The 27,391-nt window shown below is 55.5% G+C and overlaps 1 protein-coding gene across 5 annotated transcripts; it reads left to right on the forward strand.

Moving 5' to 3' along the window:
- The first annotated feature begins 231 nt into the window (after positions 1-231).
- On the forward strand, positions 232-27,391 carry PRR12 (proline rich 12). Of its 5 annotated transcripts, none has more exons than XM_082370279.1 (14): positions 232-786; positions 2,306-2,418; positions 3,394-3,555; positions 3,640-6,944; positions 7,459-8,104; positions 10,025-10,416; positions 18,348-18,464; positions 18,710-18,843; positions 19,152-19,630; positions 23,885-24,010; positions 24,109-24,206; positions 25,899-26,045; positions 26,149-26,244; positions 26,408-27,391. In XM_082370279.1, exons 1-14 carry the CDS (start codon positions 701-703, stop codon positions 26,552-26,554), a joined length of 6,048 nt encoding a protein of 2,015 aa, XP_082226405.1. In that variant the 5' UTR covers positions 232-700; the 3' UTR covers positions 26,555-27,391. The 5 variants fall into 5 exon arrangements, with proteins under 5 accessions (XP_082226405.1, XP_082226404.1, XP_082226406.1 ...); XM_082370278.1 differs by having other exon boundaries at positions 233-786; positions 7,438-8,104; XM_082370280.1 differs by having other exon boundaries at positions 234-786; positions 3,976-6,944; positions 7,438-8,104.

Raw genomic sequence — 27,391 nt, forward strand, 5'->3', positions numbered from 1 at the left:
ACCCCAACAAATAAACTGAACCGCGTACCCGGGCGCGTCTGCGCACGGCGGAGCTGGCTTTCTGTACAAACGCTGCGCCCTACACCCTCAGGCCCTGCTAACGCTCTGTCTGCCTCTCTCTCTCTCTCTTTTTTTTTTTGCATTTGCACGGGATTGTGGGAGGAAGCGGAGCGCAGCCAGACACCCCGCCGCCCGCCCCCCCTTCCCCTCCCCCCTCCCCCAGCCGCCTTGTGCAAAGATGGCTGCACCGTGAGCGCAGAAGAGGAGGAGGCGGCGGCGGCGGCGGCGATAGAGCGAGCACCCAGCGCCCGCACCCACCCCGGGGCCGCCCGGGACGCCCCCTCCGGAGCGCGCGCCCCCCCTTGTCTCCTGCAAGCGCCGGGGCAAAGGCGGAGACAGCGGGGTCCCTCCTCCCCCTTCTTTCCCTCCAGGGGGAACCCCCCTTCCCCCCTCGTTGGCTCGTCGGCTGCACCCCCTCCCTTGCCCGCCCCTCCGCCCTCCGCCCCTCCGCCCCTGTCCCCTCCCTCCCCCGCCCGGGGCCTTCCCGGGCCTTCGGCGGCTGCAAAGAAAAAGAGAGAGAGAGGGAGAGAGGGAAGGGAAAAAAAAGCAACAGCGGAGGGAGCGGCGGCGGAGGAGAGCGCGCGCGCGCCCCCCTCCCCCCCTCCCTCCCCCTCCCCCCAATTTCCACCGCGGCCAATTCATGGACAGGAACTACCCCAGCGCCGGCTTCGGGGACCCGCTCGGCGCCGGGGCGGGATGGAGTTACGAGAGGTCAGCGAAAGCTAGGTAAGGAGCCGGGGGTGGCCTGGAGGAAGGGGCCAAGAGGTGGGGGCCCAGCCCGGCCGGGCCCGCCCGGCTACGCGTGCATCGCAAACTCCCCTCCGGCTTGCAAGGGAGCGGCCTTCCTCGGTTTGCAACGCCGCCGCCCCAGTTTGCAAATTGCAAACTCCGCTAAAGCCAGCTCCGGCATGCAAAGGGAGAGATGCCGCGGAAAAATGGGGGTGCAAAACAATTTCAGACGGAAAGGCCTTGGGAAGGTGGGAGGGACTGGCGAAGCAAGGCCTGGATTTCCCCCCATCCTTGGATTCCCGGTTTGCTGACCCCTCCCCCTCGCGCCCTAGGTTCTGCTCTTGCAAAGGTGGGAAGGAAAAGAGAATTAGAACGCAGACCTGGGGGGCGCGGCCCCCCCTCAGGTCCTATTGTTACGGAACTGCGCGAGGCCGCGCTACTCGGGGGGCCCCCCCAGAAATTCCGCGCCCTGAGTGGGCACGGGGCCCCGCCCCCTTCCTAAGCTGGGGTTGTGTGTGTGCAAGGTGGGGGTCCTGGCATCTGAGACACGCCCCCTTGAGCTCCCCCACCCCCAAAGACAGAATCCTAGTTGATGGCGAGGAGTGGAGTGTTTGACCTCTTGAGTCTGGGCCATGGTTTGGGGCCGTTGCACAGGAAGATTAGGCTATTTCCCGGGCGTGTGGTTGTGTGCGTGAGAGTGGGCCCAGTGCGTATGTAGCTGGCAGCCTTTTCACCTGCGAATCTGCCCCTTTCCTGCTGTTTGTGTCACACCCTCACTCTTCACCTGCCCCCGAATCCCCCTCCCCCTATACACCTGGGTTTCCCAGCTTGGCTGGGCATGACCCCACGTGTGTTAGTATTCTCCATGTGGGACTCCTCGCTCTATATCTTTCCACACAAGTGAGTTGGATACTGGTTTGCACACATACCTGGCTTTGTATGCGCCCATGCATTTGAACCTCAACCCGGGGGGATGGACGGTGTTCATGTTCACACTTGTGCCTGGTACTTTGCAGGAGTCCTATCCTCTGCCCACCTCCCATCCTTGCCCTTTGGGGAACAATCTGCCTCCTGCTCCCGACTCGGTTTGCACCATCCCGTGAGGTTCAGGGCCTCTGTGTTCCCATGTGTCTGAAGAAGAGGGGGCGTCCCTCAGGGATTGGCCCCAGGGCCTTGTGTCACCTGCGGGGTGGGGGCTGTGGAAGCAGGTCCAGATTTTCAACTTAAGGCACTTTCTCTGGCTCTTCACCCTCTCTGTGTCCTCCCTGTGCATGTCTGTGTTTGTAAATGTGAGGCTATCTGGGCTGTATTCACTGGGGCTCGAGTGGGGACCATTTCTATAGCTCTTTAGTTGGGCACTCGGATTCCCTTGTCTTCTTTCCTTTAGGGCCCAAGGTTCCTTAGGGTAACCCCCAGTCAGCTGGAAGAGTCTCCCAAACTCCCCAGGGGATTTGCTGAGTTCCCTTCTCCGAGGGTAGCTTCGGAGGATACCCTAACATTTCCTTCTTCCTCCCAGCTTGGTCTATGGCAGCTCCAGGACCTCGCACCCCGAGACGGACATCTTACACCGCCAGGCCTACGCGGCCCCCCACCCACTGCAAAGCTATGCCACCAACCACCACCCGGCAGGTACGGCCCCTGTCCCGCCCCGCCTGGCCCTCCCTCCAGAGCAGATGATTGGCTGCTGAAAGTTACAACCTTCCTAATTGGCTCTGCCCTCCGTTCTGGTCCGCCTCTTGCTACTTCTCCTCTGATTGGTTGTTCTGAGGCTGCTTAATTTCACGCCGGATTCGTCTGCCCCTGTTTCTGGCCCCGCCTCTTTTGTTCCAATTGGTCCCGTCGTCTCAGCCCCCAAATCCCACCTTCTCTTCCAGGCTTTTCCGCCTCTCCAGCCCACCCCAATCCCTTCCCTCTGGGTCTGCTCATCCTCTTGGTTCTCGGAATTCTTTCTTCCTGATTCCCTTTCTTCCTGATTGGCTCCGATTCTTTGGACCTCCCCTTTCTTCCTTAGATTTGCCCACTGCCTTATTCTTTTCCTGTGGCCCTGCCTCTAGTGCCTCGGATTGGTTCCCTTCCTTTGATCCTGCCGCTCTCCTTCCTAGATGGATCAGCAAAGAGGCTGTTGTCCAGTTTGACCCTTGACCCTCTTGGTTGGCTCCTTCCCTTTATTCCTCTCTCTCTTTTTTTTTTTTTAAATCTGGATCCTCTCACTTTGACTCAACCCGTTTCGACTTGTTCTCTGGTTCTTCTCAGTGGCTCCGGTCATCCCATCCCTTCCCCTTCCTTGCTAGAATTGCCTAATCCTTTGGCCTCCCTTGGACCATAAGGATGCTCTGTGTTTTGCTCCCATTTTTTTCATGTATGGATTTTTCTACTCCTTTGTCTACTTTTCTCCTTCTGGGCTCCCTGCCCTTATGATTGCATCGTACCCCATCCTGCTTATTGTTTCCTTAACTTGTCTCTGCCTCCTTTCTCTTCTTTGAATCTACCCCTTCTCTCCAACCCCTTTTCCTGACCCAAGTTGCCTTTGGCCTGCTCCTTTTCCTTTTCAACCTTGCCCTGTCCCCCACCTAGCTGACTCTACCCCCCCCCGACCCTCACCAGGCCTCTCTGGACTCTTCGACACCGGCCTCCATCACGCAGGCTCAGCAGGGCCCGACGCCTCCGTCATGAACCTCATCTCAGCCCTGGAGTCCCGGGGCCCCCAGCCTGGTCCCTCTGCCTCTTCTCTCCTCTCCCAATTCCGCAGTCCTTCCTGGCAAACAGGTAAGGCCATTGCCAGTCCAGGAGGGCCAGGGTGGGGCTGGCTTGTGGTCAACTCTGACCTGTGGTCTCCTCCCTCATCCCCAGCCATGCACACGCCGGGCCCCACGGAGCTCTTCATCTCAGGCGCCCTGCCGGGTTCCAGCACCTTTCCATCTTCCTCTGCCCTGTCGGCCTATCAGCACCCGGCTTCCTTTGGCAGCCGCCCCTTCCCAGTACCCTCTTCCCTCAGCCTCCAGGACCCCCCATTTAGTCCCCCAGCTAATGGGCTCTTGTCTCCTCATGACGTGCTGCACCTGAAGCCCTCGCAGGCACCCACGGTGCCCTCCTCGCTAGGCTTTGAGCGCCTGGCGGGGGGTGGTGTCCTGGGGCCCGCTGGTCTTGGCCCAGCCCAAACCCCTCCTTACCGCCCGGGCCCCCCAGATCCACCCCCACCTCCCCGCCACCTCCCAACTCAGTTCAACCTGCTGGCTTCCTCTTCCGCTGCTGCTGCCGCTGCCGCCGAGCAATCCTCTCCCCAGCTCTACAACTTCTCGGGTGCTGCCCCCGGCCCGCCGCCACCCGAGCGGGCCCTGCCCCGCCAGGACACCGTCATCAAGCACTACCAGCGGCCAGCCAGTGCCCAGCCCCCCCCGCCACCAGCCCATGCCCTCCAGCACTACCTGAGCTGCGGAGGGAGCTACGCCTCCATGGGCCACCGGGCCAACTTGGCCTGCAGTCCCCTGGGTGGTGGGGAGCCCTCCCCGGGCGGTGGCGAGCCTAGCAAGGCTGGGCCCAGTGGAGCCACGGCCGGGGCATCTGGCCGGGCTGCGGGCCCCGAGGCAGCTGGAGGAGGTGGGGCGGCGGGTGGCGGTGGAGGTTACCGCCCCATCATTCAGTCGCCTGGTTACAAGACGGGCAAAGGTGGTTATGGGGCAGCTGCGGGCGGTGCCAACAGGCCCCCACCACCCCGTTCGACTGCCACGCCCAAATGCCAGAGCCTGGGTGGGCCAGCAGCAGCCTACGCCACTGGCAAGGCCTCTGGGGCTGGGGGGGCGGGAGGCCAGGCCTATTCCCCTGGTCAGCCCCAAGGGCTTCTAGGACCCCAGGCCTATGGGCAAGGGTTTGGAGGGGGTCAAGCGCAGGACTTGAGCAAAGGCCCTAGCTACTCAGGGGGGCCCCAGCAGCCCCCTAGTGGTCCCCCGCCTCCTGGCCTAGCCACATGTCAGAGTTATTCCCCAGACCAGCTGCAGGGGCAGCTATATGGGGTGCAGGGTGAGCCGTACCCAGGGCCAGCTGCCCACTCCCAGGGGCTGCCCACAGCCAGCCCCTCGCTCAGCTACAGTACTGGCCATTCCCCAGCACTCTCGGGCCATGGAGGTGGTTGGGGGCCCAGCTCCCTGGGGGGCGGCGGAGAGGCCAGCCCTTCTCACATCATCCGCCCGCTGCAGTCGCCTCCGGCCCCTGGCCGCCCGCCTGGAGTCGGCTCTCCAGGAGCTCCTGGCAAATACCTGAGCTCTGTCCTGGCGTCAGCCCCATTCCTGGCACCCCCAGGAGCCGGCAGCTATGCCGCTGGAGCAGGTGGCTACAAGGGCAAGGGGGACGGCTCAGAGCTGCTGGCGGGCCCTGGCGGGCCTCCTGCTGAGCGCACCGAGGATGAAGAATTCCTCATCCAGCACCTCCTGCAGGCACCCAGCCCCCCGAGGACCTCAGGGGCAGATGGCCTGGTGGGCGAAGATGGGGCGGCGGATGCCTCCAAGGGACTTGGGAGTGGCGGGGCTGGGGGTCCCCCGGGCACACCCTACGAGCTGGCCAAGGAAGACCCGCAGAGGTACCATCTGCAGAGCGTCATCCGTACCAGCGCCAGCCTTGACGAGGGTGCCACGGCGGCCCTGGAGCTGGGCCTGGGGAGGCTGAAGGAGAAGAAGAAAGGGCCAGAACGGGGTGGCGAGACCCCCGAGGGGCTGGCCACCTCAGTTGTCCACTATGGCGCAGGTGCCAAGGAGCTGGGGGCCTTCCTCCAAAAGAGCCCTCCACCCCCAACTCCCACGGCCCAGTCTGCCCAGCCCGCCCCCCACGGCCTCCTCCTAGAGGCCGGGGGCCCTGACCTCCCACTGGTGCTGCCTCCCCCTCCCCCCCAGCTGCTCCCCTCGGTCCTCAGCCATGCTCCCAGCCCCTCTTCCAGTGCTCCCAAAGTTGGCGTCCATCTCCTTGAGCCGGCCGCCCGTGATGGGGCACCCCAGCCTCCCCCCCCGCCCCCGCCACCTCCACCACCCATGCCCCTCCAGCTTGAGGCCCACCTCCGCGGCCATGGCCTGGAGCCGGGTGCCCCCAGCCCCCGCCTGCGACCCGAGGAGAGCCTGGAGCCACCCGGCACCATGCAAGAATTGCTCGGGGCCCTGGAGCCGCTGCCACCTGGGCCTGGTGACACTGGCGTGGGCCCACCTAACACCGAGGGCAAGGATCCCTCGGGGGCCTACCGCAGCCCTAGCCCACAAGGCACCAAGGCCCCCCGCTTTGTGCCACTCACCTCCATCTGCTTCCCTGACTCCCTGCTGCAAGACGAGGAGCGCAGCTTCTTCCCCACCATGGAGGAGATGTTTGGCGGCGGCCCCGCAGATGACTATGGAAAGGCTGGGCCGCCCGAGGACGAGGGCGATCCCAAGGCAGGGCCTGGGCCGCCTCCGGGCCCCCCTGCCTATGATCCCTATGGGCCCTACTGCCCTAGTCGGGCGTCTGGAGCCGGTCCCGAGACTCCGGGCCTGGGCCTGGACCCCAGCAAGCCGCCTGAGCTGCCCTCCACCGTCAACGCCGAGCCTCTGGGCCTGATCCAGAGTGGGCCCCACCAGGCGGCCCCCCCGCCCCCGCCTCCCCCGCCGCCACCCCCTGCCTCGGAGCCCAAGGGAGGCCTGACCTCGCCCATCTTCTGCTCTACCAAGCCAAAGAAGCTGCTTAAGACGTCCTCCTTCCACCTGCTGCGGCGCCGTGACCCGCCTTTCCAGACGCCCAAGAAGCTGTATGCCCAGGAGTACGAGTTCGAGGCCGACGAGGACAAGGCCGACGTGCCCGCCGACATCCGCCTCAACCCCCGGCGCCTGCCTGACCTGGTGTCCAGCTGCCGCTCCCGTCCGGCTCTCTCACCGCTGGGCGACATTGACTTCTGTCCACCCAACCCTGGCCCCGATGGCCCCCGGCGCCGTGGCCGCAAGCCCACCAAGGCCAAGCGTGATGGGCCGCCCCGGCCCCGGGGGAGACCCCGAATTCGCCCACTGGAGGTCCCCACCACTGCTGGGCCAGCCTTGGCCTCCACACCTACTGATGGGGCCAAGAAACCCCGGGGCCGGGGCCGGGGCCGAGGCAGGAAGGCCGAGGAGGCTGGGGGCACTCGGCTGGAGCCCCTGAAACCACTGAAGGTGAGGGGGAGTGAAACCCCGACGCCTGAGGGTTGGGACCACATTTGAGGTTCTTGGGCGTGGTAGGGGATGTGGTTTATCTTCCTAACACCCACGAGGAAATGAATCCGAGGGCTGGAATTCCAGGGTTCCAATGTTGTAGAGGTCTGAGAATTGAAACTCTTGTGTCTAGAGGGAGGCGGGGGGTTAGCGCTTGTATTCTTAGGTTCGAGATCCTGCAGGACTATTGATCAGGAGTCCTAGATTCCTGGGTCTTGTGGGAGGAGGGTCCGTGAGTAATGAGGGAGGGACCCCAGTCCTGTCATTCTGGAATCTGAGTAGAGGGGTCCGCAGGCATGAATTCTAGGATTCTACAGGCTGACACTCTGAGAATTTGCACTTTAGGGTCTTAACTGGGGAGAGGTCTGGGGCCCCAGACCCCTGGGTCTGAGGGAGGAGGGGGCTTGGGGCCCTGGGCTTGTGGGCCCTGACTCCCCACTGCCCCCATATCTAGATCAAGCTGTCTGTGCCCAAGGCCGGCGAGGGTCTGGGAGCGTCATCGGGCGATGCCGTGTCAGGAGCTGACCACAACAGCCTGGACTCCAGCCTCACTCGGGAGAAGATCGAGGCCAAGATCAAGGAGGTGGAGGAGAAGCAGCCCGAGATGAAGTCCGGCTTCATGGCCTCGTTCCTGGACTTTCTCAAGTCAGGCAAGCGCCATCCACCGCTCTACCAGGCCGGCCTGACACCCCCGCTCAGCCCCCCCAAGAGCGTGCCGCCCTCCGTGCCGGCCCGGGGCCTGCCTCCCCAGCCCCCCGCCGCGCCTGCCGTGCCACAGCCCCCACCCGCCGGCGCCTTCGGGCTGGGGGGTGCTCTGGAGGCCGCCGAGAGCGAGGGGTTGGGGCTCGGCTGCCCTTCGCCCTGCAAGCGGCTGGACGAGGAGCTGAAACGGAACCTCGAGACCCTGCCCTCCTTCTCGTCGGACGAGGAAGACTCTGTCGCCAAGAACCGGGACCTGCAGGAGAGCATCTCCTCGGCCATCTCCGCCCTCGACGACCCGCCGCTGGCCGGGCCTAAGGACACCTCCACCGCGGACGGGCCCCCCTTGGCTACTGAGGCTGCAGTCCCCGGGCCACCCCCTCTCCCGGGGCTCCCCAGTGCCAGCGGCAGTGGCACGCCTGGTGAGCTCTGGGAAGATGGTTTGGGGGCGGGGCAGGGGTTTCCCGACATTCAGGTCACCAGGCCTGGTTGTGTAGATCAGGCCCTGTTCACAGTACAGGTGATTGATAGAGATTTGCCTGTTTACGAGGGTAACCTCCTACTTGAGGGCAAGCCTTCTGAGAAAGGGGCATCTTTTTCTAATCCGCCCACAGGTGCTAAGGGGACTAGCAGGGGCCCCAAGGTGGGCAGTGGAGAACACTGGGGGACAGGGCAGGCTGTAAGTGATGGGGGCAGGTGGGTGACAGGGACGGAGAGAGCTTTTAAAACTGATGGGGGACATGGGACCTGAGAAAGGCTCTAGGAGTTAGGGATGGGTAATAAAGGAAAGAAAAGGGTCTGGGGGGCAGAGAGAGACTTGGGAGGGTTGTTTAAAGAGAAACGTATCAACAATAACTAGTCAGATCTCGTGGGGGGCCATCGGAAAAGTCTTGGGGTACAGGCAAGTCTGGATGGTGTTCTGTCCTGAGAGGGGGGTTGGACAAAATTTGAGGGGCTTTGATGGGGGGAACAGAGGCATTGGGGGAAGAAAGAGGTGGCGTTTGGAGAAAGGCATTTGGAGCAGTTAATGAGGCGGCTTGGGAGCTCACAGGAGTCTTAAGGAATGAAGTCTTCTGAAAGGTGGTAGAAAGATGGGCAGTGGGGAGTGAGACAGTGAGAGGCCGAAGGGAAGCATCAGGGAAGAGATGAGAAACACGAGGGTGCTAAATAGAGTCCCTGGATCTGCCGTAACGGGGAGTGCCTGGATCTGCCGTAACGGCAGAGAGCATCGGGGGGAGAGGGAGCCTTGGAAGGGTCAGGAAGGCTCATAGCTTGGAAGGACCCAGGGATGGAGCAAAAGCAGTCGGGGGAGTCAGAAGATCTCGAGGCGTTAGAGGAGGAATGTTACAGAATCTCACAGGGAGTTAGCGGGAAGGAGAGGGTATTGCCGTTCCCGAGAGTGGAGAGCAGGCTGAGGAAAGGAAAGGGGAGAGCTTGAGTGGAGGAGTTTGAGACCTCTGAGCAGGAAAAGAGGAGGTAGAAGCACAGAAGGAGTGGTTGAGGAATTGGGAGGAACATTGAGGAATGGAAGGTAAGCGTCAGACTGGGGCTCCAAAGCAACAAAGAGACGTTTCAGGACTAAAATGGACATTGTGGTTGGGAGAGAGTTTCAGGGGCTCAGAGAAGCCACTGGGGCTGGGAAGGGGTCTCAGGGAGGGAGTCAGGTGTGGCACAGTGGTGACTGGGGAGCTGAGTGGCAATAAGGGGCAGAGGGGCTGTTGGCACAGGGAGGGACATTCAGGGACAAGAGAAGAGGTGCTGGGATGGTGAATGGTATTTGGGGACTAGGAGTTAGGGCAGGGCCAGGAGCTTTGTAGGGACTAGACTGGGGGGCGGAGGGGGGTGTTGATGGGACCAGAGAGGCCTCCTGGCCATTGTGGTGGGGACACTGAGCAATGGTACTGGGGCACAGAACTGCACTAAGACACAAAGGGGGTCTTTGGAGGCTGGGGAAAGATGGGGAGGACCAGCGCGGCATGTCTGGGTAGGAAAGTTTATTAGGACCTTGGAGAGAGAAGTTAAAGGGTCCTGGGCTTCTGGTAGGTGTCTGGGGACAGGGGTGGGTATTGAAGGTCAGGGAGGGATCAGACAGGAGCTTTGCAGGAAGAGGAAGGTCAGCAGAAGAGGAATAAAAAGTGGAGATGGAGGGGGATTGAGGGCAGAGATGGATGCTAGGTGAAGAGCTCAATTTGGTCAGGAGGGATGTTGGGATGCAGGGCGGGAAGAGGGCTGTGTTGAGACCCCCCAGAATAGGCTGGGAGGCCTTTCACTGGTAGCAGATAACAGGTCTGGCGGGCTGGGGTTGAGCGGGGCTCCAGCCCTGATGCCCGTCTCGCCCCCAGAGCCCCCACTGCTGGAGGAGAAGCCCCCGCCCTCGCCGCCCCCTGCCCCGACGCCCCCGCCGCCGGCCCTGCCCTCGCCGCCCCCTCTGGTGGCCCCCACGCCCAGCTCGCCGCCCCCACCACCCGTGCCAGTCCCACCAGCCCTGCCCTCACCACCCGCCCCGCCGCCCCTGCCCACCGCCGCCCCTGCCCCCCCTCCGGAGGAGCCTGCTGCCCCGTCCCCCGACGACCCCGAGCCGCCGGACGCCCGGCCCCTGCACCTGGCCAAGAAGCAGGAGACCGCGGCCGTGTGCGGGGAAACGGACGAGGAGGCTGGCGAGAGCGGCGGGGAGGGCATCTTCCGGGAGCGCGACGAGTTCGTCATCCGCGCCGAGGACATCCCTTCCCTCAAGGTGAGTCTCCTGTCGTGTCGGACAACTGGGCCCAACGCTTTGGTCACTGGAGCGTTTATCGAGCGCCTGTTGGATGACAGGCCCGGTGCTGGGGGCTGCAGGTACAGTGATGGCTGAGGCAGCCCATCTGATCCTCCTGAGTTGACAGTCATGGGGCTGATAGAGGAGGCCAGCTGGACCCCTGCAGAGGACTTGCACGCTTCTGAGATGTTATTTGGGTGTGTGTGTGTGTCACCGATAAATAAGGTAAACCCATTGTTAGCATTTATTGCAGATATTTTTGCTGTGGGTGCTAGGGTTATACTAAGGGACAAAGCTGATGAGGACGGCCTGATCTTAGGGAGCTTCTAACACAAGCCAAGGGATGCTTTAAAGGCAACTTGTGCCTTGTAGGTGGAAAGCTGAGGTATTGACGTGACATACCTATAAAAAGGCACACATACAACGTGCAGATGTAATAGCCAGTGGTTTGGGAATGCTTGTGTGTCAGGCCACATCTTAAATACTTTATGTTGGGACTTCCCTAGCTTCCACTGCAGGGGACACGGGTTCGATCCCTGGTCAGGGAACTAAGATCCTTCATGCCATGCAGTGTGGCTGAAAAAAAACAAACACTTTTTGTACACCAGCGCATTTACTACTTCCTGTTATTCTACACAGGGGTGGGCACACTATGCCCCCCCTGCCCCCCCAAATCCAGCCCCCTGCCTGTTCTTATAAATAAAGTTTTATTGGCACATAGCCCCACCCACTCATTTACATATTAGCTATGGCTGCTTTCCCCGTCCACTAGCAGAGTGGGGTAGTTGCAACAGAGCTTAGCTGATCCACAAAGCCAAAAATATTTCTTGTCTGTCCTGTTATGGAAAAAGTGTAGTGACCTTTGCTGTACTTTGTTCATTGGACAGGTAGTTGGATCAGAGGGTTAATATAAGTGCTTGACAAGGGTAGGTGACATCAGATGCCTGTGTAGTGTTTCTCACAGAGCATGAGGTAGAGCGAGTACTCGGTAGGTCAGCAAGCCATTATCACCTTGATGGTGACCCCAAGGGCTAAGGCCATTCTTCGTGTTACTGTCACTGACTGGGTAGCAACTATGGGGCAGGAACCATGTTTGGTCTTGGATGTATGTTAACACGTTTAATTTCTTTCTTTTTTTAAAGATTTTTTTCTTTTTTTTTTTTTTTTGATGTGGACCATTTTTTAATTTATTTTATTTATTTTTGGCTGCATTGGGTCTTTGCTGCTGCGCGCGGGCTTTCTCTGGTTGTGGCGAGCGGGGGCTGCTCTTCGTTGCGGTGCACGGGCTTCTCATTGCGGTGGCTTCTCTTGTTGCAGAGCACAGGCTCTAGAGCACAGGCTCAACAGTTGTGGCGCACGGGCTTAGTTGCTCCGCGGCATGTGGGATCTTCCTGGACCAGGGCTCGAACCTGTGTCCCCTGCATTGGCAGGCAGATTCTTAACCACTGTGCCACCAGGGAAGCCCTAATGTGTTTAATTTCATCTTGGGTGTTGTTTCTTCTGAGTTACAGATGGAGAAATTGTAGGGTGAATTCATTATAAGGATAGTGCATATTATTATACTTTTGTTTTTTGGCCGTAGCTCGCAGCTCGTGGGATCTTAGTTCTCCAACCAGAGATTGAACCCAGGACCATGGCAGCGAGAGTGCCAAGTCCTAACCACTGGACCGCCAGGAAATTCCCTATTATACTTCATTATTAAGTGTGTTTTGGGAGAGGAACTTAGTGTGCTTTTTCCTATCTTATTTTCAATCTATTTTTTAAAAAATATTTATTTATTTATTTATTTATTTATTATTTGGCTGCACCAGGTCTTAGTTGCGGCACGCAGGATCTTCGTTGTGGCATGCGGGATCTTTTTTTTAGTTGCGGCATGTGGGCTCTTAGTTGTGGCATGTGGGATCTAGTTCCCTGACCAGGGATCGAACCTGGGCCCCCTGCATTGGGAGCACGGAGTCTTAACCACTGGACCACCCGAGAAGTCCTTTCAATCTATTTTATTGTTGGAAAAGTAGAGCAAATACAGCAACGGGGCTGTGTGTATCCATCACTCAGCTTCCACCGTTATCACCTCCTGGTTGGTTCTGCTTGCCTTCCACCCTGCCACATTCTACTCTGTCCACCCCAGCTCACCAATCCCAGACTGTATCTTTTCATTGTTACTTTGTCATCTTCTCAGTATGATATATGATACAAGAGAACATTCACAAGAGATATGTAAGTGGTCAAAGCAGGATGGTAGAGTGAAGGCTTACTTCTCCACTCCTCAGCCAGCTACCAGAACAATCCCAATGCCTTGAGTCTCAGTATCCCTCCCTGGCCAGTCCTCCCATCTCCCTCATAGTTGTACTCACTCTGCTAGTGCCCTGTGTACATTATTTCATTTTAACTTCAAGACTTCTGAGGCTCTTTGGCCATCAGTCTGGGACAGGCGAGGGAGGTGTCAAACGAACAGCAGTGACAGGAACGGCTACCAGCTCTCGGGATAGGATTTGGGGCACATCACATTCGGAATTTAGTTTAATCGTGGTAACCGATACATATCACGAAGTTTTATCAATTTAACTATTTTTAAGTGTACAGTTCAGTGGCATTAAGTATATTCACTTTGTTGTGCAAAGCTTCGCCACCACCTGTAAGTTTTATCTTTGTAATCTCCTTTCTTTATAGGGATTACTATCCCCCTTTTACAGGGAAGGAAACTGAGGCTCAGAGGATTAAAGTGGGCTTTCCAGGCTTTCACAGCTTGGGACCCACACCCAGTTCTACTGGCCCTGGGAGCCCACGCTCTCAGCACCAGAGTCAACCACTCTCTGTGTATATTCTACCAAACATTGATAGTGCTCCTAGGCGCCCAGCACTGGGCCAAATGAACAGGGCTCTGGGGTGGGGACCCTGACCGTCCCCAGTTTACGGATGAGGAAGTTCACGTTCAGGGAGAGGGAATCATTTGGCTGGTGGGTGCCAAGCCGGGATTAGAGCCAGGGCCATCTGATACCACCTCCCAGCTGGCATGGGGCAGGGCAGGGGGCCGGGCAAGGACTAAGATGCTTAAAATACAACACGAGTATGTGTTCTGATGGGGGACTCACAGCCCCAGGATTGAGCCACTCAGGCAGATGAGGACTCCTTCATGTGTCAGGAGTCAGGGCAGGCTGGCAGCATGGTCATTAAGGGCCCAGCTTTGGCGTTAATCTGATTGGCTTGAATCTCTGCCACTTCCGAGCTGGACTAGTGTTGACCCTTCCTGAGCCTCAGTTTCCTCATCTGTAAAATGGGGGCTGATGCTGTTAGTACCCCCTTCGTACAATGTGAGCACTCAGGCTTTACGGCTTGTCCAGTACTCTGACTGTGGGTGGCACGCCGAAAGTGCCCTATAAACTTTGTTTCTATTATTCAGTGATCTTGGGCAGATCTCTAGTGTAGAGTTTGGCAGACTTTTTTTTTTGTAAAGGGCCAGATGGTAAATATTTTAGGCTTTGCAAGCTACGTACGGTCTCTATCATGTATTCTTGGGTTTTTGTTTTTTGTTTTGTTTTTCTTTTTCACACTCCTTTAGAAATGTAGAAACCATTCTTAGCTCATAGTTCTATAAAAATGGGCCACGGGTCATAGTTTGTTCTAGAACAGTGGCAGCCCGATAGAAATATCGTATGAGCCATGTACAGCATTTTAAACGTTCTTGCATCCACACTTTTGAAAAGTTAAAAGATGAGTGAGGTTAGTTGTAAGGATGTATTTTCTTTAACTCAACATGTCTAAAATGTCATTTTAACATGTGGTCAATATAGGGAAAGTTAATGAGATGTTTTATGTTCTCTCTTGCTTACCGAGTCTTTGAAATCCAGTGTGTATTTTACACTCATAGAACATGTTGATGCAAATGAGCTGCGTTTTAAATGCTCAAGAGGCACATATGGGGAGGGGCTTCTGAATTGGACAGTGTAGGGTTAGCCCCCTCTCTGCTTCAGCCTCCCCACCTGTAAAATGGGAGTGATAATATTAACTCCCAGTCCTTGGAGATGTTGAGGGTTTATCAGGATGTAAATTCTGAGCATATAAGTTTGTTGGATGGAGAAAAGTATGGGGAGAGCGGGTCACGCAGAGAGAACAGTCTGTGCAAAAGCCCTGTGGTGAGGCATGTTTATGTGATGGGTAGGGAGAGATGCAAGGGGTTGAGTGACTGACAGCGAGTGCCGAGGCTGGGAAGGTGGGCAGGGTCCAGATCATCCTGTGGTGAGATCAGTGGGTGCCTGCTTGAGAATCTGCTCTGGGTTGTCTGGCAGCTTCGAGGGCCCTGGCCAGCAGGAAGGTGGCTGGGGAAGTGTGCAATCCTGATGACAGTCTGTCCACTGCCTTAGTTCTGTTACACTGACTCCCCTGTGTCTGATCCTGCAGCCTTCTCCTTAACACCAGGCTGGGTGCTTCTAGCTTACTTACTCACATCCTGCTACTTACTGCCCTTGTCTCAGCTTGTCACAGTTCAAATTCCCAGAAGAGAATCTGATTGGCCCAGCACAGCATTTTGGGTCAGGATGGGGTTCGTGTTATGCCTGTTGATTGGCCACCCCTTGTCAGGTTTCCTCCAATCAGCTGTGGCTTCCACTGAATGGGTGTTATGGGTGGGGCAACTTCTCACCAGGTGGAAGTGGGTGTGGTCAGTGACATGATTGACATGAGGAGAGGCAGGCAACACGTGGCTTTGGGACTAAGTGACCCTGGTTGGGGAGCAGGCAAGGATGATGATGCCATGGCCTGATGGCTGGGGGATAGTGGGGATCCTGGGAGGAAGAGCGGTTTGGGGAAAGAAGCCAAGCCCAATTGGGATGTGGTGAGTCAAGGGCCCCACGTCCAGCTAGAGAAACAGCTGAATCCTTAGAGGAGGAAGATCGGCAGTGGGAAGAGACAGAGGAGGGGGTTCCCTCCCCTGGCTGGGGGAGGGGGTGCTCTGATGGATTTTTCAGAAACTTCTGAGAACTGGAACAGGGAACATTATATCCACAGTGAGAGGGAAAAAGACACCCCTAGTGGGGAGCCCTGCATGTGCAGAAACCTGGAGGTCAGAAAGTCTGGGGCTTGTCTGCTGAGCTTTGAGGGGCTGGATGACCTGCTGGGCAGGGGTAGGAGAAAGGAAAGGAGACTGAGGCAAAGTCTCTATGCCAGGTTGTGGAATCTGCATTGGGGGCTCTGGAAGGTTTTGGAGCAGGGCAGGATGTAAATGAGCTTTTCAGTCCTTGAAAAGGATTTGAAACGGACTTTTCAATCCTTGGGCCTCTGACCTGGCTCCCTGAGGAGCCCGGAGGGAGGATTGAGAACCATGGTATCCTGGAGGAAGGCACTTGGGATTGACATGCCCATATCCCTGTCTCATCCTGCCTCACTCTTGTCCAATGGAATTTCAGCCAAGAACCTTTCTGGACCTCATTTTCATCTGGTTATTCTAACTCCTTCTTTCTGTTGCCCTGGGTGATCTGCAGGATATGAAAAAGCATTTGACCAAAAAACCAAGAATAGATAGCAAGTACTTGGCACTCAGGCTCCAGTGCTGCAGCTGCTGCCAGTGGCAGACATCACTAATTAATCCCAGAGCTTGCTCCTGCTGAGCCTAGTGCTCAGGGCAGCCATGATCAGTCAGCTGGAGTTATCTGAATCCCGTTTTTCACTTGACTATGGATTCTTTATTTTACTTATTTACTTTTTAAAAATATTTATTTATTTATTTACTCTTGGCTGCGTCGGGTCTTAGTTGCGGCATGCAGGATCTTTCGTTACGGCGCACAGGCTCCTCTCTAGTTGTGGCGTGCGGGCTCAGTAGTTGTGGCATGCGGGCTTAGTTGCCCCGCGGCATGTGGGATCTTAATTCCTCTACCAGGAATCGAACCTGCATCCCCTGCACTGGAAGGCAGATTCTTAACCACTGGACCACCAGGGAAGTCCCAACTATGGATTCTTTAAATGCAAGGGCTTGTCCCTCATTCATCTCTGGGTTATCACAAAGCTCAGTGCATATTTCCCACTATGTTCTTATTATTTACTTATCTGTGCCTGTCAGTTGCTTTTTTTCTAGAGCCACAGCTGTCACACACTTTACCTGGCAGTCCCTGGTCATCACCCAACCCCCCCACGGAAGATACAGTCCTTCCAGGACTCATTTAGGTATCACTTCTTCGAGGAAGCATTCTTGGATTCAGACTGAGTCCAGAGTCCTTCTTCTAGGCTTCTGGGGCACCTGCTGTTAGCACATTTATTACTTGTGCTGTTATTTTTTGTGCCTGTGTCTGGTCCCCTGCTAGTCCCCTTACTCCCTGAGATCAGATGCTGGGTCTGACATCCTTTGGTTCCCAGTGCCCAGCTGGGGCACACAAGCCTTGGGGTGGGGATGGGGGTCTGAGTGTGCTGGGGGGAGTGGAGAGCGGGGAGCCTTTGTGTCACTGTCCTGCCCTGTTGTGGACAGGCTGATGAAATAAATGGTCTCAGGTAACCCATCACCTGTTTATTCTTAGCACAAGCCACAACCTCACCCTGTTCTGTTTATTTGCTTGTCTGTCTTATTACCTCTGTAATGAAGACCCCAAGAAAGGCTTTGTCGATCTCGTTCACCACCAAACTGTGACGCCCAACACTGTATCTAGAAGATGGTGGGTGGATGAGTGCTCAGATTTTGTCATTTCTTTGAGTCATGCGGATGGCTTGTACCATCACACTGTATAGCTGTAATAACTAAAACCTTGTAGCCCAGAATGAATGGCCTATTTGCGGCAACATGGATGGACCTAGAGATTATCATACTAAGTGAAGTAAGTCAGAAAGAGGAAGATAAATGCCATATGATATCACTTATATGTGGAATCTAAAATACGACACAAGTGAACATATCCACGAAACAGAAACAGACTCACAGACATAGAGAACAGACTTGTGGTTGCCAAGGGCGAGGAGGGGCTGGGGAGGGAAGGATTGGGAGTTTGGGATTAGCAGATGCAAATTAGTATATACAGGATGGATAAACAACAGGTCTATACTGTACTATATTATATAGCACAGGGAACTATAGTCAATATCCTGTGATAAACAACACTGGAAAAAAATATGAAAAAGAATATATATATGTATAACTGAGTCATTTTGCTATACAGCAGAAATTAACAGAACATTGTAAATCAACTATACTGCAGTAAAATTTAAAAAAAAAAACAACAACAACAACAACAGCATGAACGGCCTGATTGAGAGTATAGACGGTTCCCTGATGGTTCAGTTTAGGATTTGTAAACGTTATCACGGTGCAGAAGCAAGAGGCATTTGAATTTTGAGTTTTGTTCTTTTCCTGGGCTAGTGATAGGCGCTACGATACTCTCTTGTGATGCTGGGCACTGGCAGCGAGCAGCAAGCCACCAGCTCCTGGTTAGCCATGCAGTTAATCGCAAGGGTAAACACCTGATACACTTCCAACCCTCCTGTCCCCAGACAACCATTCTGTTTTTGACTTTCAGTACAGTATTCAATAAATTACATGAGATGCTCCATACTTTATTGTAAGATAGGCTTTGTTTGAGATGACTTTGCCCAACTGCTGGCTAATGTAAGTGTTCTGAGCACGTTTAAGGTAGGCTGGGCTAAGCTATGATGTCCTTAGGGGTATTCAATACACTTTCGATTTAGGATATGTTCAACTTACGATGGGTTTATTGGGACGGAACCCCATGGTAAGTTGGGGAAGCTTTGCATCCCCAAATCTAAGAACCTCAGACAGCCAGAAGATACCTGTCAGCTGGAAGTCTGCTGATGCTTGTTAACGATGATGCCTTTTCTCTAAGCGGGTGTAGAGGGAGGACAGAGGGCCAGGAATTGGGGTTGGGAAGGGCAGGAATGGGGGTTGACCCTGCCGGCCTTCCTGTGCCCCTCCTCAGCTGGCGTTGCAGACGGGGCGCGAGCCTCCACCCATCTGGCGAGTCCAGAAGGCACTGCTGCAGAAATTCACTCCGGAGATCAAGGACGGGCAGCGGCAGTTTTGTGCCACCAGTAATGTGAGCCTGCAGAGGGGAGCGAGGGCTTGAGGGGCCCTGGGTGGGGTGTGTGGAAGCCGCTGTCCCCCTCACACGATTCTGATTCACCTTGGGTCCAAGATGTGTCCAGATGGGGGGTCTCCACCTCCCGGCGGGCTCCGGGTGCCTGCCGTGGTGGGCCAGGGCAGGGGTTGGGAGTCTTGGGTGTTGGGCTGCCTAGCTGGGGCGGAGGAAGGAGTTCCTCATGTGCTTCTCTTCCTCCGTAGTATTTGGGGTATTTTGGGGACGCCAAAAACCGGTACCAGCGCCTTTACGTCAAGTTTCTGGAAAACGTCAACAAGAAGGATTACGTGAGGGTCTGTGCTCGGAAACCCTGGCACCGGCCCCCAGTGCCTGTCAGGTACCATGGGGGCCGGGGGTCAGGTGGTGGGCAGGGCCAACAGGCATGGGGTGAATCATACGAGGAAATTTACATAACATAAAAACCATTTTAAAGTACACAATGCTTAGAAACAGAGTCGGGGAGGGGGTGCAGAGACCCAGAGAGTGGGGCCCCCAGAGAGAGGGGGACAGAGACCAGCTCAGCAAAATTCTGTGCTTAGAGCTGTGGGCTAGGCGGCGGGGGCGGGGGTACCCCGGGGTACCCCAAGGAGGAGAATTTGGGTTTCAGGGGATGCTGACTGCAGTCCCATCTATGTCCCCTTCCAGACGCTCTGGGCAGGCCAAGGGCCCCGCATCTGCCGGGGGCAGCTCCGCACCTCCCCCCAAGGCCCTGGCACCACCTCCTAAGCCCGAGACCCCTGATAAGACGACATCCGAGAAGCCCCCAGAGCAGACACCCGAGACGGCCGTGCCTGAGCCCCCTGCCCCTGAGAAGCCATCCCTGCCTCGGCCCATGGAGAAGGAGAAAGAGAAGGAGAAAGAGAGGGCAACGCGTGGGGAACGGCCGCTGCGGGGTGAGCGGGGCACGGGCGGCCGGCAGATTCGGCCAGATCGGAGCCTCACCACGGGACAGCCCGCCACCTCCCGGCTGCCCAAGTCCCGGCCCACCAAGGTGAAGGCTGAGCCGCCCCCCAAGAAGAGGAAGAAGTGGCTGAAGGAGGCGGCAGGCAACGCCTCGGTGGGCGGGGGCCCACCAGGCAGCTCCTCGGACTCAGAGTCATCCCCCGGGGCGCCCAGTGAGGATGGTAAGGCCATCGGCAGCCGTAGGGCTGGTGGTAGGGAGGCAACTCTGGCTTTCAGAAGGAGGCATGGGTGGGGGCTATCCAGAGGGCTCCAGGTAGCAAACAGTCACAGTAGTAACAAGTAAGTTAAAAATAATAGCAGTCGCTAACAGCTATATGGCACCTAACCACGTGACAGGCTGTCTTGTAAGTTCTTCATAGATGTTAACTTGTTTGAGTTTTTCACTGTGGTCCTAGGAAGTAGATACCAATATTATCCTCAAATACAGGTGAGGAGACTAAGACACCAAGAGAGTGCAGCACAACTGGGATGTGACATCCCACCTGAGTTGGAATGCAGCCAGTGGAGCATCGGGCTCTGTTCTTCAACACTGCGCTGTTTTGTCTCAGAATAGGCAGTTTCTGAGGGCTGAGGAGGATTGGGGACCAACATCTATCATGGGGACCCAGACATAGTGGTGTTCCCTGTGACTCCCTGGGTGACTCCAGGAAAGGGGCAACACCTCTTTGCACCTCAGTGACCTCACCTGTAAAATGGGTTAATAATAAAGTAAAAATGGGTATTCACAGAAAAGCACATAGGAGGGTAATCACCTGTAGTGGGCACCAGGTGGGAGCTCCATTGCTTAGAATGATGTCTGGTTTATGATGACAATAACAACAACAAAAATATATGTACACATATGTAAAATAAATATAACAGCTGACTTTTGTTGAGTGCTTACTAAGTGCCAGGCATCACTTTAAGCATGTTACACATTGGCTTATTTTATCTTTACATAAACCCTGTGAGGTAGATGCTGTAAAATTATCCTCATTTTATTTTTTATTATATTTTTCGGGGGGTTTTGTTTTTTATTTTATTTGTTTATTTTTTATCCTCATTTTAAAGATGAGAAATCTGAGGCCCTGGGAGGTGACATGACTTGCTCAAGGTCACATACTCTTTCAGGTGTAGTGCAGGGATAGCTGTTGTAACAGAGGCTAGTCAAATGAGAGAGTTGGAATTATCTTTTCATCAAAGCCCTGGTGAAGTTGCGAAGTTCTGATTCAGTGCCAGATCTGGGAATGGCCCACATCCTATCTTCTCTTATCCCATTGGCCAGAACTAGTCACCTGGCCACAGCTAACTGCAAGGGAGCCTGGGAAATGTAGTCTTTTAACTGGGCAGTTGACTCAATCTGGCCAGGTGGAAGCAGTTAAAGCTGAGTCAGGGCAAGGTGCTGGCAAGGGAGGAGCTTCACAAAAGGCCCAGATTTGCAGGTTCTTTTTCTTTTTTCTTAAACAAGTTTATAGATCTAATTCACATACCATGTCGTTCACCTAATTTAAACCCATAATTCTCTGGCTTTTAGTATAGTCAGAGCTGTGCATCTACCTGGCAGTCAAGTTTAGAACATTTTCATCACCCCCAAAAGGAAACCCTGCTTCCTTTGGCCATCACTCCCCTTTCTCCCCACCCTCATCCCTAAGCAACCAGTAATTTTCTATTTCTATAGATTTGACTATTCTGGACATTTCATGTAAGGGATATCATACGTACAGTGTGCAGTCCTTTGGAACTGGCATCTTTGCTTAGCATAATGTTTTTGAGGTTCATCCATGTTGTGGTGTGTATCAGTACTTCATTCTTTTTTTTTTCTAATTGAAGTATAGTTGATTTACATTATTATATTAGTTTCAGGTGTACAACATAGTGATTCAATATATTTATAGATTATACTCCATTTAAAGTTCTTATAAAATATTGGCTATGTTTCCTGTGCTGTACAATATATTCTTGTAGCTTACTTAATTATTATATATAGTTGTTTGCAGTACTTCATTCCTTTTTATGGCTGAATACTATTCCATTGCTTGGGTATGCCACATTTTGTTTATCCATGGACTAGCTTGATGGACATTTGGGTTGTCTCCACTTTTTTGGCTGATGCTGCTATGAACATATGTGGACAGCCCAGAATTTTCTGAGCCTATGAAATGGGAGAAACTAAACTCTGCACTCTTAGGGAAGCAATTCCCCCACCAAGGGGCAGTATCTTTCTTTGGGCCTGGGTCTCTCTCTGTTCACCCCATTTGACCAGGAGCCCCTCCTGGGCAGGATGAGCCTGACTCAACATCTGGATGCCCTGAAGGTTCTGCCCAGACCAGGAGGTCTCAGAACCAGGCCTCCTGCTGGTCCAAGACTGGTGATCCTCCATGTGCTAGAAGCTGATGTCTCTCCTTTCTTAGATGCACAATGAAAGTTCTAGAAAGAGGCTGCAGTGATGTTCCCTCTTCCCCTTCCTTTAGTCCACTCTCATCTGGCTTCCTCAGCCCCTTTCTGCAGGTGTTAATTGAGCACATACTATGCCATGAACTGAGGGTTCCAGCAGTAAACAGGAAAGACAAAAACATGTATCCTCGTGGGAGTTTACAGTCTCAGCGGGGGAGTCGATCAGATAAATATGTTATGTAATAGAACACAAAATAATAGGAAAAATCATCAGTGTAAGGCTGGGTCGGATTAAAGGCAGTAGAGAAAAATAAATCCGGTAAAGAGGATCCAGGCGGGATCCTGGGTGATATTTTGGGGGGAAGGGGGAGTTGCAGAAGGCTTCTGGAAGTGACATTGGAGCAGAGATCCGAATGCAACAGGGTTGGGGTGGTGTGACTTTGGGAGAGAGAACATTATGGACTGGGTGTGTCTGAGGATCAGGAAAGAGGCCAGCAGCTGGAGGAAGTGAGGGCAAAGAAGGAACAGGACCACATCTTGGAGAGACAAGGATCCTGGGGCTTTGTGGCCCCACTGGCAGGATTTTATCAAGAGTGAGACAGGAGCCTTAGGAGGGTTCAGGCAGAGGCTTGATGGGGTCTGACTCCCATGGCTAAATGGTCACTCTGGCCTCTTGAAACAGCTGTCAGCAAGGACCGTCCATGTGGGTAAATCAAGTGGACATTTCTCGTGCCTTTTCCTAAGGGATGTTTTGGGGTCTCCCCACACGTGGTCCTCCTGCTTCTCTTTTCTCCCTGATGCTCTTTCTTGAGTTTCTGGTGGCTGTCCCTCCAGTTCCGTCCTTGGAGAATTCCCTGGTGGTCCAGTAGTTGGAACTCAGTGCTTTCACTGCCAGGGCCTGGGTTTGATCCCTGGTCAGGGTACTAAGATCCCCCAAGCCATGCGGCACGGACCAAAAAAAAAAAAAAGAGTCCCGTCCTTGGCCTCATTGCTTGGCGTTCCGTATCTCTCACTTGGCAAGCTCCCACAACTTCCGTGAGCCTCAGACTCATTTCTTCTCCCTGCCACCTTCCAGCCCTACCCACCAGCAACCCCCTCCTTCCAGACCCCACCGAGCTGGTCCTAGTTTCTCTATCTCAGACACAGCCCCACTGGCAACCAAGTCACCAGGCCAGACCCTCCAGGCACCTCCCTCATCTCTGCTGCAAGGAAGCCCCCAGCCCTACCCCTCTGGCCCTGACTTCCCCCATCCCCTCTGCTCTTTCCCACAGCCCTAGCTCAGATGCTGGCCCTCCTGCCCCTCAATCTCTGTATCCTGATCCTCCAGCCCTGGGCCGGCCTCATCCTTTCTCATCTGGTCCATTGCCCTGGCCTCTGGTCTCATCCCTCCAATCCATCCCCTGGCCTTGGCGTGGTCTCCCTCCACTTACCTTCGCCCGTCCCTGCTCATAGCTCTCCCATGGCTCCCTAGTACCCCTCCCTAAGAAAGGCCCTCCCCTTTCTGCCTCATCTCAGAGGCCCCACATGGTCTGGCCTGCCCTGACTTGTGCAGTCTCAGCTGCCATCTCCTTCCTCAGTCTTGCCTTTTGTGACCTGATCTCTCAGACCTGATTCACTGGTTTGGAAACCAACTCACCTCTCGGACTTGATTCACTGGTTTGGAAACCAACTCTGATCTCTTGGACTTGATTCACTGGTTTGGAAACCAACTCTGCTGCTTCTTTAGACTTTACTGAAGCTACACTGAACTAGTCAAACACAATGGTCACCGGCCTGGAATACTCTTTCCTGTCACTCAAGGCTCAGCGTGTGTGTGACTTTTAATAGCCTTCCCTGACTTGCCAGGCTGAGCTCATTACGGTACCTATGATTCACCGTTAGAGTATATTGTCCTGGTGTTGGAGAGTCTTCCCCACTGGACGTGTACCTCACTGAGGGTAGGAATTTCTCTCCTGGTCCCTGGGGCTTAGAATACTGTCTGCCACACAGGCGGCCTTGGAGGAAGTTGGAATGATGGGCCATGTCTCCCTTTTTTCCCCCAGAGCGGGCAGTACCCGGGCGTCTGCTGAAGACCCGCGCGATGCGGGAGATGTACCGGAGCTACGTGGAGATGCTGGTGAGCACGGCACTCGACCCGGATATGATTCAAGCCCTGGAGGACACACATGGTGAGCAGAGGCCTGGGGGCCCAGAGCCCCCTACCCCTCCTTTGCCTCCCATACATCGTGGGGCTGCATCTCTTCTGACACCCCGTCTTGCCTTTCAGACGAGCTGTACCTCCCGCCCATGCGGAAGATCGATGGCCTCCTGAATGAGCACAAGAAGAAAGTCCTAAAGCGGCTGTCGCTGAGCCCAGCCCTGCAGGTGCTTGGGGGGGGCTTGGCCTGCGGCGTCTGGGGCCCAGAGCTCAGGCACAGAGGAGACACGTGCATGTCAGCCACTGCGCTGGTCCCCAGAGCATCAGGCCCTGGAGGGGCGATCGTTGGAAGGGTCGGGCTTGGCCAGGAGAATAGTGGAGGCCGGGCTGTCTGGAGGGAGTCTCTGGGTTCCCAGCAGTCCTGCAAGCACAGATGGAGGTGAGCTGGGATGGCGTGGCGGGGTCATTGGCAAGGTCTGGGGTGGGCTGGTAGGCAGGCCCAGCAGAGCGTGGTCGTGGAGTACAGGTTTGGGGACAAAAGGTGCACTAGGGCCTGGACCCAGGGCTCGCTCTGGGGCAGAGCGTTGAGTGGATTTTTTTTTTTTTAGAATAGAGGTTTTTTTTTTTTTAATAAATTTATTCATTTTATTTATTTATTTTTGGCTGTGTTGGGTCTTCGTTGCTGCACGCAGGCTTTCTCTAGTTGCGGCGAGCTGGGGCTACTCTTCGTTGTGGCGCGCGGGCTTCTCACCGCGGTGGCTTCTCTTGTTGCAGAGCACGGGCTCTAGGTGCACGGGCTTCAGTAGTTGTGGCGCGTGGGCTCGGTAGTTGTGGCTTGCGGGCTCTAGAGCGCAGGCTCAGTAGTTGTGGCGCACGGGCTTAGTTGCTCTGCGGCATGTGGGATCTTTCCGGACCAGGGCTCAAACCCGTGTCCCCTGCATTGGCAGGTGGATTCTTAACCACTGCGCCACCAGGGAAGTCCCCGTTGAGTGGATTCTGATGGCTTCTCTGTCGACGTAATTCAGGCTCTTCGAATCTCAGGCTCGAATCCGAAGTCATCTATGTAATTTCCCTTCTGGGATGGGATATCACGGTGGCTCCGAGAATTCTGGGAGAGAACATTAATTTGGTTTTGAGAATTCTGATGGGGATGTTAATGTGGTGCTGAGAACCGGGGGGTGAAATGTTAGGATGGCTCAGAATTCTGGAATGGATTTTAGGCCAGCTCTGAAAATTCTTGCTGGGATGTTAGTCTGACTATGAAAACATGGGGTAAAACGTTAATCTGGTTCTGGAACTCTTCATGGGATGTTAGGATGTCTCTGAGAATCTTGGGATTGACTGTTCATCTGGCTTTGAGAAGGGGGGTAGGATATTACGCTGGAGTTAGGAATTCCACTGTAATGGGAATTCCCTGGTGGTCCAGTGGTTAGGACTCCGCACTTTCAATGCCGAGGGCGTGGGTTCGATCCCTGGTCGGCGAACTAGGATCCCACAAGCCGCGTCGTGCGCCACCCCCCCCCCCAAAAAAAATGAATTCCACTGTAGAACATTAGGATAGGTCTGAGCATTATGGGGTGGAATATGAGTCTGATATAATTCTGGGATGGACGTTAGCCCGGCTCTAGGGATTCTGGATTTCAGGCTGACTCTTAGAATTTTTGTAGGATGTGATGGTGGCTCTAGAATCCTGGGCAGGATGTTAGGTGTCTCGGAGAATCCTGACATTATAAGGGTCACCAGACAGACCTAGGCTTCCACTGTCCTTTGAGGAAACCGACACTCCCAAGTGTCTTTCCTGATCTGCAGTTTCCTGGGGGAAACTGAGGCATCTGATCACTCAGGATCTGAGAACTGGGGGGGTGGGTCTGGGGTGTGCGGGTCCAGGGAGGTCCCCCTGACCCCTCGGATTCCCGCAGGACGCCCTGCACACGTTCCCCCAGCTGCAAGTGGAGCAGAGTGGGGAGGGTTCCCCTGAGGAGGGGGCCGTGCGTCTGCGGCCGGCCGGGGAACCCTACAACCGCAAGACGCTCAGCAAACTCAAGAGGAGCGTGGTCAGAGCCCAGGTGCGGCGGAGCCCGGGAGGGGCGGGGCCGGGGGCGGGGCGTGGGGTAGGGGCCGCCCGGCGCTGAGCAGGGTGGCTGAGGCTTCTCCGCTCCACCTGCCCAGGAGTTCAAGGTTGAGCTGGACAAGTCGGGATACTACACGCTCTACCACTCACTCCACCACTATAAGTACCACACCTTCCTGCGCTGCCGGGACCAGGTGAGCCCACCCACGCCCCGCACGGGTCACCCTGGGATTCAAGCCATCGCAGGCTCCCCCCCTGGACCCGGGAGTGCAGCTCCCAGCCCCCCTCTCCCTGGGACACTGATCCCTAGGCCCCCAGCCTCCTCCCACCCCAGCTCCATGTTTAACCCCCCTGCAGACCCTGGCCATCGAGGGCGGCGCTGAGGACCTGGGCCAAGAGGAGGTGGTCCAGCAGTGCATGCGGAACCAGCCATGGCTGGAACAGCTCTTTGACTCCTTCAGCGACCTGCTGGCCCAAGCACAGGCCCACAGCCGCTGCGGGTGACCCCACCCTGGCTTGGGGGGGCCACCTCCTCCATAAACCGAGAATTGGGACAGAACTGTGCCCTCAGGAGCTAACCCCTGGGCCCCATCGCTGGGGTGGGGTGGGGGGGTGGTCATTGGTCAGGGTGTGTCCATGCTGCCCCCACAGGGCAGGGTTCAAAGTTCGACTCCCCCCATGTCCCAAGCCCTCTCCACTCCCTCCCATTCCTCCCGCTGTCCGGTGTACAGAGAAATTATTTATATATATGTATAAATGTCTATTTAGTAACGGTTTCCCTCCCCCACCTTGCCCCAATCCCCCCTCCATGGCATAGCCCCAGCTCCCTCCACCTTGTACATAATGTATAGGAAAAGTCTATGTATGGTTGAGGGGGGCGGGGCGGCTTCGGAGAGCTGGGGGACCCCTTCCCCCCAATCCCCCCCTCACAGGCCAAGATCTTTGCTAAAGGCCATTCCCTCCCCAGGGCATTTGGTGTCGGGTGGGAGGGGGAAAACACATCTTGTTAATTATTTTTAATCTTATTTATTGTACATACCTAGGGCGGGGGGCTGGGGAGGTGGAGGGGGGAGAAGGGTCCCCTCTCTTTGCCCCTCCCACTCCTTTTCTACTGCGATTTGTCTGTGTCTGCCCCCTCCCCCCGCCCCCATCCCATTGTCATCTGGATGTGGTTCTATTTTTTATCGGTCTCTTCTCCCCTCCTCCCTCTCTCTAACCCCTCTGCTCCCATCTCCCCACCAGCCTTTGTCTCATGCTCTTTCTTGGGCTTCTGTACAACTCAACTTGTATACACTGTGTACACACAACCAGCCAAACGAAAACCCGACGGCAAACACTTTA

This window comes from Balaenoptera borealis (genome assembly GCF_965194805.1).
Source record: "Balaenoptera borealis genome assembly, chromosome: 19".
Classification (NCBI taxonomy): Eukaryota; Metazoa; Chordata; class Mammalia; order Artiodactyla; family Balaenopteridae; genus Balaenoptera; species Balaenoptera borealis.

Excerpts from the sequence above, each read along its gene's own strand:
- PRR12 (XM_082370278.1), top strand. The coding sequence starts at position 701 with ATGGACAGGAACTACCCCAGCGCCGGCTTCGGGGACCCGCTCGGCGCC. Across the intron at positions 19,631-23,884 it reads CGGGGCGCCCAGTGAGGATG|AGCGGGCAGTACCCGGGCGT; the intron begins GTAAGGCCATCG and ends TTTTTCCCCCAG. Across the intron at positions 26,046-26,148 it reads GGAGCGTGGTCAGAGCCCAG|GAGTTCAAGGTTGAGCTGGA; the intron begins GTGCGGCGGAGC and ends CCACCTGCCCAG.